The following is an 18447-nucleotide window of genomic DNA, read 5'->3' on the forward strand; positions in this document are numbered from 1 at the left end:
TTTGAAACTCCGCGCGGTGTCGCGAGATTCGCTGTACGGAACTTCCGGCTCTGGTTGGGAGAGGTGTTTGCAGTTTAGCTATGCGGCCCCAGCTCCTGCGGGGTGCTGCTCGGTGTTTGTGGGCCCGCAAGATTGTCAGCCCGGCCCGCCGGCACCTCAACTGCGGTAGCCTGCCGCTGGAGGAGCTGTTCGCCCGCGGCGGGCCCTTGCGGACCTTTCTGGAGCGCCAGGCAGGGTCTGAAGCCCAGTTGCAGGTCAGGGGGTCTGAGCTGCTGGCGACGGCCAAACTGCTGAGCGAGAAGGAGCGGGAGCTGCAGGAGACCGAGCACTTGCTACACGGTGAGGGTCGGGCCCGGGGGAAACGGGATTCAAAGCAGATTCTTGACTCTTTATTTGCTTTTCCTACTATGCCGCCGGTCAGGTGTTCACACCTCCCTTAGTTAGAAGTTGTTTACTCGGTTGCAACCCGGTTTGGTTTGGATCATAGGTCAAGGTATGGTTGTGTGCATTCTCATCCCAATCTTTCGTGTTCGAGCCCTTATGCTCCCTTGGCACAATGCTTTGCCCCCTTTTACAGAATGTTAGTGTATTGATTGCTCTCTGGTGGATGATCTTAAGCTCACCAAGGACAAGCTGTTATGGGCTTGAGAGCAGTGTTTCTCCAAGAGTGGTAGAGACCACCTGCGACAGGGCCAAGAGAGGTGCATGCTAAAGCCAGACTTTGGACTCAGAATCTGAGACCTAGAAATTGGCGTTTTTAACAAGTTTCCTTAGTGATTTAGTGTGCATTTAAACATGGATGGGTCCTAAACTTCTGCATTTGTACAAGCTCTCATGGACCGCACTTTGGCTAGCATGGCTCTAGAGAGGGTCACAGTGTATTCAGGGAGAGAAAGTTAATACTACAGCTGAAAGTGAGAACAGTACCTGAACAGACCCCTAGGGAAAGCAAGGAGAACTTGTTGGGAAGGCCTGGTGCAAACATAAAGATCCCTTCTTAGAGGATATTCAGAATAGTTCAAACTTTACTGATCTTTTACCGTACTCTAGGCTTTGCTTAAATATTTTTAAGTATTAACTCATCCAGTTGACATATCAAACTATGAAGTAGGTACTATTAGCCTCATGCATCAGAAGAGGAACATGAGGCATAAACCTAAAATAACTGCTCAGGCTAAACAGCTTCTAAGGAAAGGAGTTTGGATTGGACTCACTCCAAATCTTGGGCTTTTAATCACTGTACTCTTTGTTAACCAGGGAAAGGGAGAGGTTATGGACAGTGGCAGGTTGAGACATTTTATAAGGGTGGGGGTGTGAAATACTAATCTAAAAAGGTTGATTTTATCCTGTTGGCAGAAGGGAGCCAGAGGAAGCTTTTAGACTGCGGGAGTGAATGACAGAAATGGCTTTCTTGCTTGATTTGTGGTAGTTCCCAAGCCAGCCTGAAACGAGATTGCAGATGCCATGGAAAACAAGATTAATGCAATAGTCTAGGTGAGAGTTAAGTGATTTAAGAGAAAAAGTAGATGCCCCCCAATTGGCGTGGGGGGGATTAATTAACCATATGGGGAAAAAATACTTCTGGGGGAAAATTAAATTGGTTTCATAGGTTAAGCCAAGCTTAAAAATCAAATGGATCTAAGGTTTAAATATATTAAAAATCAAGCTGTAGAGAAGAGAATGTTAGAAAATTGTTACTGGCAAGAATGGGAGAAGATATTTGCAAAGGACATATCAGATAAAGGGCTAGTGTCCAAAATCTATAAAGAGCTTAGCAGATTCAACACCCAAAGAACAAATAATCCAGTCAAGAAATGGGCAGAGGATATGAACAGGCATTTCTGCAAAGAAGACATCCAGATGGCCAACAGACACATGAAAAAGTGCTCCATATCACTCGGCATCAGGGAAATACAAATTAAAACCACAATGCGATATCACCTCACACCAGTCAGAATGGCTAAAATTAAGTCAGGAAATGACAGATGCTGGCAAGGATGCGGAGAAAGGGGAACCCTCCTACACTGTTGGTGGGAATGCAAGCTGGTGCAACCACTCTGGAAAACAGCATGGAGGTTCCTCAAAATGTTGAAAATAGAACTACCCTATGACCCAGCAATTGCACTAATGGGTATTTACCCTAAAGATACAAACGTAGTGATCTGAAAGGGCACATGCACCCGAATGTTTATAGCAGCAATGTCCACAATAGCCAAACTATGCAAAGAACCTAGATGTCCATCAACAGATGAATGGATCAAGAAGATGTGGTATATATACATAATGGAATACTATGCAGCCATCAAAAGAAATGAAATCTTGCCATTTGCGACCACGTGGATGGAACTAGAGGGTATCATGCTTAGCAAAATAAGTCAATCGGAGAAAGACAATTATCATATGATCTCCCTGATATGAGGAAGTGGAGATGGCAACAGGGGGGGTTAAGGGGGTAGGAGAAGAATAAATGAAACAAGATGGGATTGGGAGGGAGACAAACCATAAGTGACTCTTAATCTCACAAAACAAACTGAGGGTTGCTGGGGGGAGGGGGGTTGGGGAAAGGGGGGTGGGGTTATGGACATTGGGGAGGGTATGTGCGATGGTGAGTGCTGTGAAGTGTGTAAACCTGGTGATTCACATACCTGTACCCCGGGGGAAAAAATATATGTTTATAAAAAATAAAAAATTAAAAAGAAAAAAAAATTGTTACTGGCAAAACACAACTCACCTTTATATAACAATAGAAAATATCATTCAGCAACTCCTGAGTTTATGTCAGATACCACTAATTACCAAAATAATATGGAACTACTTTTTAGCTCACAGCCTAGTGAAAAAGAGAGATGTTTAAGAAGTAAAAATATAAGTGGGTTTTAATTTAATTTATAAATTGTTTTAATTTCTGCAGTAAACAGCAATGTTATAAAAAGCAAAAGGTGGCATTTAAATATATCTTGAAGAGAACACAGGAGGTTGCCAGACAGTGCAAAAGAAGGAGACTGAAGGCAGAGGTGACTTGCAAGAAGAAGGTACCAAATTGGAAGATTAGGATACAGCAGGATCACGGAGGATGTATGGGTGTCAACAGTGTAATAGAAACTTGAAACCAGAAAGACAGATGATAGCCCTTCCTGACCAAGAAAATGGATTTGTTCTTACAGACTGTGGGGAGTTAGCATATGTTTTTAAGCAGAGAAGTGACATCTTTTTTTAAAGATTAATGTTGGCCTCAGTGTTGAGAACGGATTGGGAATTATTCTCCAGGGCCCCAGGTGGCTGACAGGCCAGTAAGGAGGCTGTTAAAACAGTCTGAGGAAGAGGTGGTGGTAGTCAGGGACCTCAACAAGACAGATCTGGCAGCTTATGTCCTGAGAAAAGAGTGAAGAACAGCCAGAATTCTAAGAAAAATGTTAAGCTTCTGGGTTCAGAATGTGAGTGGTACTACTAATTAAGATGAGAATATAAAGGTTGGGTAAATTTTAGGAAAAAGATATTTTATGCTGAATGGGCAGCCATATTTAACTAGGAGGACCCTAAGCACATTCAGATAAAGATCATAATATAGGTGAAAAAAAAAACTGGCATACAAGAAAAACAGAATCTGAATATTCTTGAGAACCTCTGCATACACTTGATAAAGTAAAGTTCTGAAGCAGATGAGAGTACTCAGGAAGAATTTGTAGAGATAGAAATAAGATGCTAACAAAGACAAATACATAGTATTTGAGGAGCAAGCAGAGGAGGAAGCTATAAAAGATCAAGAAAGAATAGGCAGTTGGGTTATGGACATTGGGGAGGCTTTGTGCTATGATGAGTGCTGTAAAGTGTGTAAACCTGGCGATTCACAGACCTGTACCCCTGGAGCTAATAATACATTATATGTTAATTAAAAAAAAATTTAAAGAGTAAAAAAAAGAAAGAATAGGCAGACCTTTGGGACCTTGAATAAGATAAATGAAGCTAAAAAAAAAAATTAAAATTTCAAGTAAGGGATTGTTGATGCCTGATTTAAAAAGGGCTCAGCTTTTCAGCTTTTCAGCTCACACTGCCAAATCTTTAGATTTGGCAATTTTGTCATGGGTGATTTTAATAAAAATGGTGTTATTAATATGATTATGAAATCCAGTGTAAGAACTTGAGAAGTAAATGAGAATTAACAAGAGAAGTAATAAACATGGTGTTTAATCTCCAGAAGTTTGGGTAGGAAAAGGGCGGGGGGTGACAACAAGTGGGTAATTGAAAGGCTGAAGAGAAAAAGACCCTTAAACTTGTTGATTAATAATACTGAGAAAGAGCTAGAATATTTCCATTGCCTGCGAATAACTATTCAGTTTAAACCCTCTAGAGCCAGTAGCCACATTTGGCTGATGAGCACCTGTAATGTAGTCGGGATTGAGATGTACTATAAGGATAAAATAACAGATTTCAAAGACCTACAAAAAAATAATTTGTAATATTTTTAAAGTACATGTTGAAATGATAATGTTTTGGGTATATGGGGTTAATAAAAAAAAGTCATATTAAAATTAAAATTACTTGTAGACTTTAATTCCAGTCTCCTTAGCCTTACAGAAGAACTGCATTTCAGAACTGAAAGGGACCTTGGAGTTCAACCAGCCCAGCTCCTTCATTTTTCTCAAGATAATGGAGTCTCAGAGAAATTGTATATGTTGGCCTAAAAGAATTTAGTGGTTGAACTAGGACTAGAATTCATTTTTCCTTTTTCTGCTTCAACACATTTGCCATTTCACCAGATTTCTTCCGTGCTAAATTCTTGCCAGAATTTCTTGCCTCCCCACCACTTCTCATCATGCCTTATTTCACTGTTTGTGTTGTTACCTTTTGTTAATGCTTCTTTCCGTTTTCTGCCCATCCCCAAAATAAACACAGAAACAATCTTTTAGTGTGCTACCATTTTAATATTTAATCACCTAGTGTTTTAGCTTGTTACTCTTTGTGAATTTTTCTCCCTAAAAAATATAAAGAAACTAAAATTATCTAAAACCCTGCCTTGAGAGCACATATTACATATTATTATCTCTAATTCCCAGCATAGTTAGATCTTCATTAATGAACAGACATAGAAACCGATACTCTGGAACAGTCTGACCTTTCACCAAAGTGAGCTCAACAAAGAGAATTATGTGTAAGAGCTAAAAAAAATTTCTTTTCTCTCCTTTCTGTAGGTTGCATGTTGTCCTAGGATAGAGGGATGAGAAGGTATATTTTGTAAGGTAAAAGGAAAACTCAAAGATGAAGTAAGCGAGTAAAGCGAGTGGGGCAGGGAGTACTTCATGTAAATATGTGAACATAAGGCAGAATCTGAATGATTGGGTGGATATTTATTTTATATTAATGAAATATTTATTAAAGGGACAATAAATAACTTTGTTTTTTAATTCAGTTGTGGTTTAACTGATGTAACTTTCTGTTCCCCTTCTATTACTGTATAGTCTAAGTTGGAAAACTAAAAGCATATTTGTTAATATGAATATTTCATAGAGGTAGAATTATAGAATAGTTTAATAGCTTTTTTTTGTAGATTCTTTTTTATTTTATTTACACTTCTGTAATCAGGAAAAATGTTTAAGTTACTAATAAAAATGAATTCATAAAATGCTACTTTTAATTAATGCAGTTTTTAAAAGGACAAGTTGGACATTTATTTTTCCTTCAGCTACAATAATAATAAAATAACAACCTTGAATTCTGTTGGCAATTTGACATTAAGGAAAACTTAACCTACTGCTTTATTTTTGCAGATGAAAATGAAGACTTAAGGAAACTTGCAGAGAATGAAATATCCTCCTGCCAAAATGAAATAACTCACTTGAAGCATAAGGTATGGAATCCTGCAAAGAATAAGCATTTGTGCTATTACTTCAAATGAACTTTATTAGAAGTTTATAAAAACAACTCAGGAACCGAGTAGCTTATTAGTATTTAGAATAAAGCAAGAAAAAGCATATTCCGTGTGGTCCTATTTTTATTATACCAAAAGGATTGGAGAGCTGTGGGAAAAAGGTGACTGTTACATCGATAGGATTTTTCAGAAAAGCAATGAAATAAGTAACAGTATTATATCCCTCCCCCACCTTTAGGTTTTTTAAGAGAGGTGAGAGTGGGGGTAGATGATGGGTAGAAGAGGTTATCAAGCAGTGCTATATGGTGAGCTCCTTGGCAGCAGGAATATTTCTTCACTGTTTTGTCTCTGGCATTATTAGAGTGCCAAACCTAGAGTGGGCCCTTGGGCTTTTAGAACTAAACTATAGTGCTTCAGTCTTACATCTAGCAGAATCTATAGGCATTAGATAAAGAGTAATCATTGTATTAAATTAGAACCACTCTTTGCTCATTCTGGAAACTAGAGCTTAAAGATTTATAGTAGTGGGACACCTGGGTGGCTAAGTCAGTTAAGTGCCTGCCTTCCGCTTGGGTCATGATCCCAGAGTCCTGGGATCTAGTTCCTCACTGGGCTCCCTGCTTAGTGCGAAGTCTGCTTCTCCCTCTCCCTCTGCTGCTCCCCCTGCTTGTGTTCTCAATCTCTGACAAATAAAATCCTTAAAAAAAAAAAAAAAAGATTTACAGTAGTTATCTCTGAGGATATAAGTAAAAGGACATGGCAAGGTGAGGAAGGAGCCCAGAAAAGGGGGAGGTTAATTTAAAGATTCTGTCTTTTATCTAAACAAATATGGGCTCATCAAAAGTTAATGTCTTTACCACCCATTCCAGAGACACTTCTACTATGAAGTGTAAAGCCTCATGTAACTTGCCTTCTACCCACTTTCTAATTTTTTTGTGAAATAAGACATATGTATTAAAGGTTTCTGTTCATTGACTAGTAATTAACAAACATAAATTCAATCATTTACTCAAGATTTGAATATTCATGTTGTATTGGCATAGTCTAGGGAGATGGAGAAGTAGTAACAACTATAAGTCCAACCAATATGAAGTGTGATATTTCAAGATTCAGGCAGATCTGGGCTCAAGTTCTAGTTCTTCCACTTTCCAGTTGTATGTTTTTGGTAAACTGTATTATTCAACTAAACTAAGCTTAGTTAAACTTAGTTTTCACATCTTAGGTAGATCTGTTAATGCTATCTTCCCAGGATTGATTTAAGAATTAAAGTATTTAAAATGCTTAGCAGAGTACCTGTTCATATATTAAGGGACCAATAAAATGTTGGTAGCTTTTCTTACTCAATTCACCTAACCTAAGAAGCTTTTATTCTGTATTAGTACTTACTGAAGGCTGAAAGACATCCTAGCAGGAGGAGGAATGATCAGGACAGGAGCATTTGAGTTCTCATGTCTGCTCTGCCAACACTTTTCCCTTTAGCAAGTCATTTAGTCTCTGTTAACCTCACTTTCCTTTACATTGAAAATAAGGGAAGTGGGCCAGATCATACATCATTTCTTACGGCCTTTTCAGTCCCAGTATTACAAATTTCTCTTCCAAATTAAAGAAGCTTAAAAAGATACAATTTCAAGGTTTTTTTTTCTTTTCTGCTGTACTAGTCTATAGATTTCAAAAAGATAAGAGTCAATCTTCTTTGCATTCTTCACACAATATAGTGCCCTATCACAACAAACTCTTACTTATTAACTGAATAGAAGACTGACATAAATTATACATGCACACCAAAAAGAAACAAAACAAAGCAGTGCTGCAAGTTTCAGCTGGATTTTACAACATTTGTAATATAGCTGTTACACTAATATTTTATAGAAGTTAGACGTTACTATATGGTTTTCATGTGCAAGATAGTTGAAAATCAATCAGCAGTACTCTTTGCTTAGAGAAACTTTAAGTAAATTGAATATTTAGCATCCTCCATCTAATGATTTAGTTTTATTTTTTAAGTTTTAAATAATTACTAATTATAGGAGGGGTGATATTTTTGTATTTACAGATTATTTTACTTTTGGTTCCCTCAGAAGAAACAGATGAAAGTGATTTGATCCTGGAGGTAACTGCAGGAGTTGGGGGTCAGGAGGCAATGTTGTTTACTTCAGAGATGTTTGATATGTATCAGCAATACGCTGCATTTAAAAGGTGGCATTTTGAAACCCTGGAATATTTTCCAAGTGAAATAGGTCAGTAAACTGTTTAATTCATTTTGGGAATAGTTCAGATTTAGTTTATCTACGTGTGTCCTAGGATAAGTGTTGGAAAGACCATGACTAAGCTTTAGAATTTTTTGATAAGGAAGCTTACCTGATTTTATGCTCATCATTTACTTAATAATTTTGAATGCAAATATGCCAATTTTGAAGTGGCCTATAAAATGTTAATCATTCACTATTCACTATTGAATGATTAATGGTCTTTTAAAAGTGGTCTTTTAGGTGTGTTGTTGAATCAGTTCATTAATACCATAAATGCTTTATGTTTAGTGGTTATTAGCAGTCAAGGTATTAAGTATTAAAAAACGGAGTTTCATGGGCTTGCTAAAGTTTTTCAATATGCTTTACATTCTGTATGCTTATATAGTTTTATAGCTCTTTTAAATACATTCAAGATGGTGGAAGTGATGGCCAACTGCTTATAAATAGCAAGAATAATAATTCTGTTTTCCCAATATTTTCAAGGTGGCCTTAGACATGCATCTGCCAGCATTGGGGGTTTAGAAGCCTATAAGCACATGAAATTTGAAGGAGGTGTGCACAGAGTACAAAGAGTGCCGAAGACAGAGAAGCAAGGCCGCATCCATACTAGCACCATGACTGTAGCAATCTTACCCCAACCGACCGAGGTAAGGCATCACAATCTCCCCTTGGAATCCTGGGCCCAGCACAGTGCTTTGCCCCCAAAGTTATAACTCACTTTACTGAAGTGATATTCAGTACTAAATTCCTTTTCTTATCATTTGGCCTTCATCACATATTTTTTGTGGGGAAATCTCTTACCTCAATCCAAAAAGTATAATTTCACAATAGATGGTAACAATTAAAGATGTATAAAGGAAGGATGTAATCTTGTATTATTTAATTTTTCTTCACCACTAAGCTTAAAGGAGCTATTCTGTGAACATCTTTATTTATTTTTTTTACGATTATATTTATTTATTTGACAGACAGAGATCACAAGTAGGCAGAGAGGCAGGCAGAGAGAGGAAGGTAAGCAGGCTCCCCGCTGAGCAGAGAGCCCGACGTGGGGCTCAATCCCAGGACCCTGGGATCATGACCCGAGCCAAAGGCAGGGGCTTTAACCCACTGAGCCCACCAGGCGCCCCCTGAGATCATCTTTATAGGAGAAACATTATTAAATAATTAAATTAGGGCATAATTAAAATAGGGCTTAATGCTGATTACTTTCATAACGATTTTTGCTTTATCTGATTTTTCCAGAGTAGCAAGAATCCTGTTTTAATAAGGGTAACTACTGAACAGAATTGCTGCTTCATAACCCAGTCACACTAAAATGTAAATCTCTTGTTACAGTGTTCATACAGGGCTTTTGTCCTGTGCCAGTTTCCGTGTGCCTCTCCTCTGCCTCGAAATATGTTTAAGCCCTTCTTTACTTAAAATTAAACAAAGTAAGCCTTCTCATAGTTCTTAAGCTAGCATTTTTTATGTTGTTTTTTAAACTCAGAAAGAATCCAAAAAAGCTCACATTATTAGTTCCTATGTTCCCATTTCGAATATTAACATATAACTAAGTTCTTCCGTTCATGTGGTAAGAAGAGGGTAATTTACAGAGAAGTCTAGTTTTTGAGGATTTGGAGGGTTTTTGTTTTGTATTATATTTTGATCCACCACTCTTAGGTGTTTTAAAAATGGTATCCTTCCAACTACTTTATATTCTTAAAATTAAACTTTCTTAACCTTCTATCAGTTCTGTATGTGACGTGTATTTATTTATAAATGGATAGAGTTCTTGCCTTTGAACAATTCATATACATGTGATATTTTTAAATCCTAATATTTCCTCTTGTGTGTAGATTAATCTGGTAATTAACCCCAAAGATTTGCGAATTGATACTAAGCGAGCCAGTGGAGCTGGAGGACAGCATGTAAATACCACAGACAGTGCTGTCCGGATAGTTCATCTTCCAACAGGTACGCCTTATCCCTGCAACATAAAACTTGGAAGAAAGAAATCAGATTCTGAATAACTTGACTAATTTTCCACTGTAATAGATCCTTAATTACCAGAATATATACTACTAAGGATTATTATTAAATACTTTATTTAGAATCCTTAGATGCAACTCTGCAAAGCCAGGAAGATGGAAGGATCTAAGCCCATACTGGTGACCATGAAGAAAAGGTGTGGATAGTCCTTCCAGGTAGCTTCTTGAAGCGTACACTTTATAAATATTTAAAAAAAAAAAAAAAATCCAGGGCACCTGGCTGTCTCAGTCAGGTAGAGCAATTGAGTTTTGATCTTAGGGTCATGAGTTCAATACCCAGGCTGGTGTGGAGCCTACTTAAAATAATAAAAATAAATAAAAGGAAACCCTCAGAATGAAGTCATTGTCATGGGTGGTTCTTTGTCAGAAAATGCTCTACATCACTAGTTCTTGGACTCCTTTGAGAAAATGAAAACTTGAACTCGCTACCCAGAAACATGCTCACCTGCAAATTACTACACTTAACTCCAGGCCTACTTCTCCATGAAGTCCACTCACAAACTTCCAGCAGTTCTGACTGTAGATAGGCAATGGAGCTATATCTAAATGTTTCTTTTTTTTAAAGATTTTATTTATTTATTTGACAGACAGAGATCACAAGTAGGCAGAGAGAGAGGAATGGAAGCAGGCTCCGTGCTGAGCAGAGAGCCCGATGTGGGGCTCCATCCCAGGACCCCGGGATCATGACCTGAGCCGAAGGCAGAGTTTTTAACCCACTGAGCCACCCAGGCGCCCCTATCTAAGTGTTTAAGTCTTAAGTCTACTATCAGGAAGAACCAAATGTGCTTGACAGTCATTACTGCAGTGATTTACATGTGATAAAGCACATGGATAGCAAACCTCAGTTACCTAGAAAGAATACAAGAATCTTTTGCAGTGACCAGTCTCAAATAGGCATAATTCTCATGGATCAGCAGTGGTTATAGGACTGGACTGATAGGTTTTTGACTTTTATGTTTATGGTTATGAGGAACTCCTCAAGTTATACTTTAAGATGATGTCTATGTAATACATAGTATGTAAATAGGAATAGGAAAAAAAGTGGATGAAAATCCTCATAAAAATGTGAATAGTGACTATCTTCAGTAGGATTAACTTATTTTTGTTCTTATTACTATGAAAAAATTATGGTGGCTAGCTAAGGATATGGGAAAATAATCCATATTAAATGATAAGTGCTTATTGTTCCATATGTCTGCTTTCAGTGAATATATTTTACAATGTAGCTTAAGCTTAAATGTTCAGTTTTCTGAGAACTCTATAAAAGTTATTTGTTAATAGTCTTCTTTTTTATTAGAGTTCTGTTTTTTCTCCTCATAAAGGAAGAAGAAAAAGAAAGAAAAAGAGTATTCCTTGATAATAAATGAAGAAGATTTTCCTACTAAAACTCTTTAATAATTCTCATAACACTATTCAGGTGTTGTTTCTGAATGCCAACAAGAGAGATCTCAACTGAAAAACAGAGAGATGGCTATGAAAAAGCTACGTGCAAAACTGTATAGCATGTATCTAGAAGAAGAAACAAGGAAAAGATACAGTGCTAGAAAGATTCAGGTAAAACTGGATTTAGAAGATGCTCTGAAAGATAAAAATATTTTTAGATAACCCAGTTTTTATATATGTTAAAACTGTTTCAATGTATTTCTTAAAATAAGGAAATAACTAGGGTGTTTCATTTGTTTTATAGTAATTGTAATCTCTGCCCTAGTTTCTATATTCAAGGGCTTGTTTTTTCAGACTTTCAGTCAAAGTTACTAAAAAAAGGTATATGGAATCCCCATTTTTTAATACTTTGAAAATTATGGAAGAAAGTTGGAAAGCAAACTGAACTTTCTTCCTGTTTGGTATTTAATTCTATAATTACAGAGCCCTTTATTAATTTCCTCCTAAGGGAAGGAACTACTGTCTCATCACTGAAAATGATAAGATTTATTCACAGAAATTTCATATATATATATATATATATCCCTGAAATGGCAGAGAGAAGATCAAATGCTATAAATTTGTTGGCCTTTAAAGCAAGTATTTAGTTTTTCTGTTATGTTCGTGTGTTATTTGAGGATTCAAAATGTTTAAAACTTGGTTCTTACATTGTGTTTTAAATTATAAATCAAGAGCTTAATTTCCAGGTAAGTTAAATTTATCAGTTTAGTTGCCTGAATCTAACTATCTCATATCTTTTTATATAGGTTGGAACTAAAGGAAGGTCAGAGAAAATAAGAACATATAATTTTCCACAGAACCGGGTCACAGATCACAGAATAAATAAGTCACTTCATGATCTTGAAACTTTTATGCAAGGGGGGTATCTACTGGATGAACTTGTACAGTCCTTGAAGGACTATGCTGATTATGAATCTTTAGTAGAAATTATTTCCAAAAAAGCCTGACTTATTAAAAACTTTTATAGCTTATGACTTTTATAGCTTTATGACTTATTAAAGACTTTTATAGCTTATGAAAATTCATAGCAAATTACATTGTGTGTTAAGTACTAGTATTCTCTTAAAAAAACACATGAGTTAACTCAGATACACATACAGAAGTAATGTGTGTATTTTTAAGACAGATAATTTATATAAATCTTCTCTTAGTGTATTAGTAAAAAATATACAATACAAACATGACTCTGGTTATATATTTTGGACTTTTCCTATGAGAAGTAAACAAACAAAAACAGTACTTTATTTTATGTAAAACATTTAATAAATGATCACAAATTTAATGAAAAACTTCAAACATAAAATTATATGATAATAAATACTGTACTAGTCTAAGTCCAATTAAGAGGCAGAAACCATACCATGAATTTGAACAGGGATAATTTTGATAACGAAGACTTCTTAACTCGTAAAAGGATAAGCTATTAGGAGGTAAGAGCAACTCATATACTAGGAATGAGAAAGAGAACCCAAGGGAAGAACACCTTTCGAAGGGGCTCCCCAAAGGTAGAGTCAGACCTACTCGAGAGACCATGGCTCTAGCCCACTTAACAGCACAGTTCCCTGGGCCAGAGCTGGTCTGCAAGTTGAAATGGATCAGGCCTTGCAGACAAAACCTCAAACCCTCTGGAATGGTAAGCAAGCAGCCTCCCACCAGGGTGTCCGCAAAACTTGTTGGGAGGGTTAAGCATCCGTTTGTATCTTAGGATCCTTGAGAGAAACAGAACCAATAGGATACATGAGACTTACTAGAAGGAATTGGCAGATAGAACTTGTGAAGGCTGACAAGTTCAAAATCTGCAATGTGAGCAAGCAGGCTGGAGAGAGCCAGGGGAACTCATGCTGCAGTTCCAGTCGCAAAGCAACCTGCTTGGAGAACTCTCTCACTCAGGGGAGGCCAGTCTTTTTTCAGGCCTTCAGCTGTTTGGATGAAGCCATCCATATTATGAAGGGCATTCTGCTTTACTCAGAGGTCATAGATTTAAATGTTAATTTCATCCAAAAGCACCTTACAGAAACATCCAGAGTAATGTGGACCTGTTAACACATGGTCCAAGAGCACCCCGGGCAGCTGTGCCCCCACATCAGAAACCAGAAGAGAACCCCCTTCCTCCTGCATGTCCTACCACCCCTTACTGACAAAGGACACAGGTCCAGCTGCAGCATCACAGAGTAGGGCAATGATAGGTAATTTGTTGCCAAGGGGCAACAACTGGGTAATTGGCACAAACACCCATATGTGTTACCTAATTTCAACAATGCTTCTGTATTTTCTTGGTGTTAGAAGTTACAAATATCATTAAAATATTTCCACTTGCATTGTTAAAAATAAGGATATTCTCCTTAACCATTTACTATCACACTAACAAAATTCAGAGTTATTCCCTAATATCTTCAAGTACCCAACTGAAATGCCCTCAGTTCTTCCCAGATACCTTAATTGACTTCAGGCCAGGATCCAACTAAGGATCACACATGAAATCTGGTGGTTACATTGCTTAAGTCTAGAACAGCCCTTCCAACTGCCACCCCTTTTTTTCGTGACATTGCACTGATGGTCATTTCAGATTAGGCTACTATGGTGTCATTTAACTTGGTTCTCAAGCACACACCTACAAACTGGAAGTTAGAGCTTAAGACTCCGCTAGTTTTGCACACTCCCTTTCCTCATTGAAATGTACACTAAAGTCAGCTTTGAAGGCACTGATGTGCTGAGACAAAAAAGATTCTCTAAAATACGTTGACAGATAAGACAAATGACTTCACCTTTGTGAAAGAATTATTGTTTAGAGTGAGCTTAAAGCTGAATCGGCATGATCTTTATCAGCACTTTTTCTTCGGAAGATTTACAAGAAGTTTAGTGGCTCTTATTTGCCATGGGATTCCTGGTTATGATTAGCTCCTTTGTGACAAGTCAGACCCCAGAGAAGTAAGGCCTAAAGGGGAAGGAAGCCTGCGAATGTCTGACTGAGGCAGCACAGCTATAAAGGACCTCTTGGTATTGACGGGAACACTGAGTACTGTACTTGATATATCAGAAGGAGACACCCCATTATTCTCCCAGGGTAAGAACTACTACAGACACAACAATGGGAGACACCCCATTGTTCTCCCAGGGTGAAAATTACTACTACAAGGAAGAGTAGTCAACTGGTTTACCTAGTGAAGAGAAGGGGACGGCAAAGGAAGAAAGAAAAGAACTGTAGGAAAAGTCCGTTATTCCATAAAGAAGTGAGAGAAGTTGGAAATACTGACTCAAGCTTTTGAAAATGTGAGATACACAAAGGACTACGATTACAAGAAGAGCTCTACCTGGTAGATAAGTGTTAAACTTATAGTAGTTACAAGTAGGATGCCCAGAGGGGAAAAAATGATTTAATTATTAAGGCTATATGACTGAAGTGTTAAAGAATTACAAGAAATTCAGTTAACTTCCCCAGTTGCATGCCTTTTTCTATTTGTTGGAATCTACAGTAGAATGAATCTTTGTAAGCATATATATATATATACTACATAAATTTAAAACTTTTATTGTGGGCTAATGGGTTTCTTTTCATAAGTCAACCTGTATTAATTACCAAATTTTCTTTAGAGCCTTAACTTGTGCTAACTTTCAGAGTAATTTTCTCTTGCTAGTTTATTCTTGGGATTTTAAAGCTGGCCAAATATTATCAAATCCATCAGAGAATTTTATTTTGAGAAAAATCCCTCTCCCTTGTAACATTCTGCTTATGAAAGGCACTCTATCTTCACCAGAACATTTGATGAAAATGGTTTTCGGTGACCTACACAACTTAAAAATACAGCAAGTCCTGTTCATTAGACCATATTCTGTTCTGCAAAAGGTCCATGCAACCCTGTGTCTCCTAGTTTGTTTCTTTTGGTTTCCTTTTTAAATGAAAAGGACTTACCTACATGTTACTAAATATTACAATATATTATTACCGAATTTCGCTTGACCTAATAGTTAATAATTAGAAAAGTTGGATTGAGATTATGAAGGGTCTCAAATGTTAGACTTCATTTGTAAATAAGCTATTAAAAGTCTAGTTATTTCCCCTCTTACCTCTCTCCACTCCCTCATTCCCAGCCCCATGGGAAGGTATGAGAGCTGAACTAATGAAGTCGGAAAAGACCTTTTCATCAATTTTTAAACTTCCCGTCCGTCAGAACATCACAGCTGGTTAGAAATCATCACAGTACCTACATAATTCTAACAATGTAAGTTAAAGATACGTATCAGTAGGTGTTTTATGAACACATGCAGAGTAATTGGCAGATTCTAGTCTGTGAACTGACATTGGCTTCCACTTTATTCACTAATCTAGTTATTCCTAGATTAACAAAGTAACTTTTGGAACCTAGGGAAAGATAAAAGTAGAGCAACACAGTCCTGGCATGAAGCCTATTGGAACAAGAAGTCTAACGTTTTAAGGGCCATGGAATTTGCAGCTGTCTGCACAAATAATACATCTATATGGTTATCTTCATTAGAAGCCATGCCTTGTTGCTCCTATCTGCCTTTGCTTATGCTGCCCTCTCTGCCTAGAACAGACACTTGGCTTACCTCAGCCGACTTCGAGTTCCAACCTAAAGGGCACTTTAACCCCTGGGCAGAATTAACTGCCCTTCTTTGGTAATCCATAGTACTTTACCCTACCAGATGACAACATTACAGCAAGGCAATAACCTCAGTCTACCCCTGTCTCAGGACTGTGTCTAAGAAGGAAATGGGAACGAGTGGGTCAGGGAATAGAATCAGCATGTATTCCCAGACTTCTCACATTGTCTCATTAATGGACAAAAAGTCGTTTTCTTCATTCTTGTTTCCTCAGGACCCAACATTATGCTACAATAGGCACTAAACAGATGTCTAAAAGGCAATTATATCTAAAGTATTTGTCTACAAAGCTGATGTTCAGAAAAAACAGAACTTAATTTGCAAGTGGCCTACAATAGCAGTTAATCAAAACTCACTCAGTTGGAATAGCAATTCTGAAGAAGCGTACACAAAACAATCACTATACTTAAAATTTAACTTGTCATGTTCCTCTAAAACCCATTTCTCACTGTGTAATCTCCATTTCTTTAATGGCACTACCAATTTCCCTCTCTCAAATTTAAAATGTCCTCTTAAAAAAAAAAAAGTTCTCTTTTCCACACACGCAGTTTATTGCTAAATCCTACTCTCTTAAACATTCTAATAATCCTCACTGATTCTATTATTACTACTCATCTAGAATTATTTCTCTCCAGGACTACTTTCATGGCTCCCTGACCTCTCCAGGTATCTTCTCTATCTGCTAATACAGGTTACACACATGTAACTGCCAGATTTATTTTCCTAAAGATTTTTTGTCAGCCTTTCACTCGACAACTTAATAGGTTCCTACGTTCCAAATAAAATTCCAACTTGTAAGTGTGCATACAAAACACATCTATATCCATATCCAGCATCATTCTGTATCAGCCCATTTTACTCACTACCCCCCTTACATCACATCAAATTCATTTTTTCTGATAACTGCACTTACCTTTAAACTTGCCCCTGTAAGTTCCTTACACCATGCAATCCTCCTCCCAAGTCCCTCAAAAGCCATCTTCAACAGCTTGTAGATTTTCATCTACAGGTTTGCCCCTAGAGGCATCTGGCAAAGTCTGGGAGGGACATATCAATGTTTGGAGACAGTAGGAGTTAAACTCCCTACAATGCTGTTAACAATGCTGTTAAACTCCTTACAATGCACGGGACAGCCCCTGGCAACAAAACGTTATCTGACCCAAAATGTCAACAGTGCTGAAATTAAGAAACCCTGTCCAACAGATTAGGCCCTTATCCTGGCATATAAAAGTAACTCCTCTGATCTGTAAAAATTCCCAATGTAACGTGATGTATTTGACTTTTCCAGTGTTGTGTTATTGCTATCCCCCTTAGCTGCTTCCTTCCAAGCTCATGATGCTTTTATTCAAAGATTATTTATTGAGCATCTGCTATGTCTATCAGACAGCAGTCCCAGATAGTAAGCACAAGGGCAGGTACCATCTCCCAATAATTTCCAAATACTCCACGATGTCTTGCATGCTGCAGGTCTGCAATAAGAATTTGCTAAAAGAGAGCATCTCTTACTGTGCTTCATTTTGCACCTAAAAATGCAAAAATTCTGATATCGATGTGCAGGAAGAAAGAGATACATACATCTGTTGACATCTAGTAAAATTCAAAATAGGCCCAAGTTTCTCACTAAAAATGAAATTAAGAGACAGTCATCACTCCACTGAACAAGTTGCCAATTAAAAATATTTCATAATAGGGGCACCTGGGTGGCTCAGTGGGTTAAAGCCTTTGCCTTCGGCTCAGGTAATGATCCCAGGGTTGTGGGATCAAGCCCCACATTGGGCTCTCTGCCCAGCAGAGAGTCTGCTTCCTTTCCTCTCTCTCTGTCTGCCTCTCTGCCTACTTGTGATCTCTGTCGGTCAAATAAATAAATAATATCTTAAAAAAAAAAAAAGTCCTTTAAAAAAAATTTCATAATAATTAAATTTGAGTAAATTGATTAATTAAATTTTTAATTGATTAAAGCTCTAACAGCTAAAATCATTACCCTGAAATACCCTGAAAAAGACTTTCAAAAACTATTCTAGTATGCAATAAACTATGCTTAACTATGTGTATTAACTTCTATTGCTACAATAATCTTAATTTTTCCAATAATGTATCTTAGCCTTTTCCTGAAAAAAATAAATAACTGCCAGAGAATAGCTTTTAAGCAGCAGTTAAGAGCCAATATAGTGCAGGTGCTCAATTAAATGAAAACTGTTCTTCCCCTCAAATTTCATACATTTGTCTACATCTGAAAAGAAAA

At 37.3% G+C, this 18447-nt stretch overlaps 1 protein-coding gene and 1 long non-coding RNA gene across 7 annotated transcripts; both read left to right on the top strand.

Moving 5' to 3' along the window:
- Positions 1-10: 10 nt before the first annotated feature.
- MTRF1L (mitochondrial translational release factor 1 like) lies at positions 11-12612 on the top strand. Of its 6 annotated transcripts, XM_032338677.1 has the most exons (8): positions 23-339; positions 5766-5845; positions 7920-8103; positions 8599-8762; positions 9951-10068; positions 11560-11696; positions 12332-12529; positions 12574-12612. In XM_032338677.1, exons 1-8 carry the CDS (start codon positions 81-83, stop codon positions 12574-12576), a joined length of 1143 nt encoding a protein of 380 aa, XP_032194568.1. In that variant the 5' UTR covers positions 23-80; the 3' UTR covers positions 12577-12612. The 6 variants fall into 6 exon arrangements, with proteins under 6 accessions (XP_032194571.1, XP_032194573.1, XP_032194572.1 ...); XM_032338679.1 differs by lacking the exon at positions 23-339 and having other exon boundaries at positions 5769-5845; positions 7945-8103; XM_032338678.1 differs by lacking the exons at positions 11560-11696; positions 12332-12529; positions 12574-12612 and adding an exon at positions 10206-10302 and having other exon boundaries at positions 18-339.
- Positions 346-3613, top strand: LOC116588043. Its single transcript, XR_004284758.1, has 2 exons — positions 346-1494; positions 2912-3613. It is a non-coding gene; the product is annotated as an uncharacterized LOC116588043 (long non-coding RNA).
- Positions 12613-18447: the final 5835 nt, after the last annotated feature.

The sequence above is a fragment of the Mustela erminea genome, chromosome 4 (genome assembly GCF_009829155.1).
Source record: "Mustela erminea isolate mMusErm1 chromosome 4, mMusErm1.Pri, whole genome shotgun sequence".
NCBI lineage: Eukaryota > Metazoa > Chordata > Mammalia > Carnivora > Mustelidae > Mustela > Mustela erminea.

Excerpts from the sequence above, each read along its gene's own strand:
- MTRF1L (XM_032338677.1), top strand. The coding sequence starts at position 81 with ATGCGGCCCCAGCTCCTGCGGGGTGCTGCTCGGTGTTTGTGGGCCCGC. Across the intron at positions 8,104-8,598 it reads ATATTTTCCAAGTGAAATAG|GTGGCCTTAGACATGCATCT; the intron begins GTCAGTAAACTG and ends AATATTTTCAAG. Across the intron at positions 11,697-12,331 it reads ACAGTGCTAGAAAGATTCAG|GTTGGAACTAAAGGAAGGTC; the intron begins GTAAAACTGGAT and ends CTTTTTATATAG.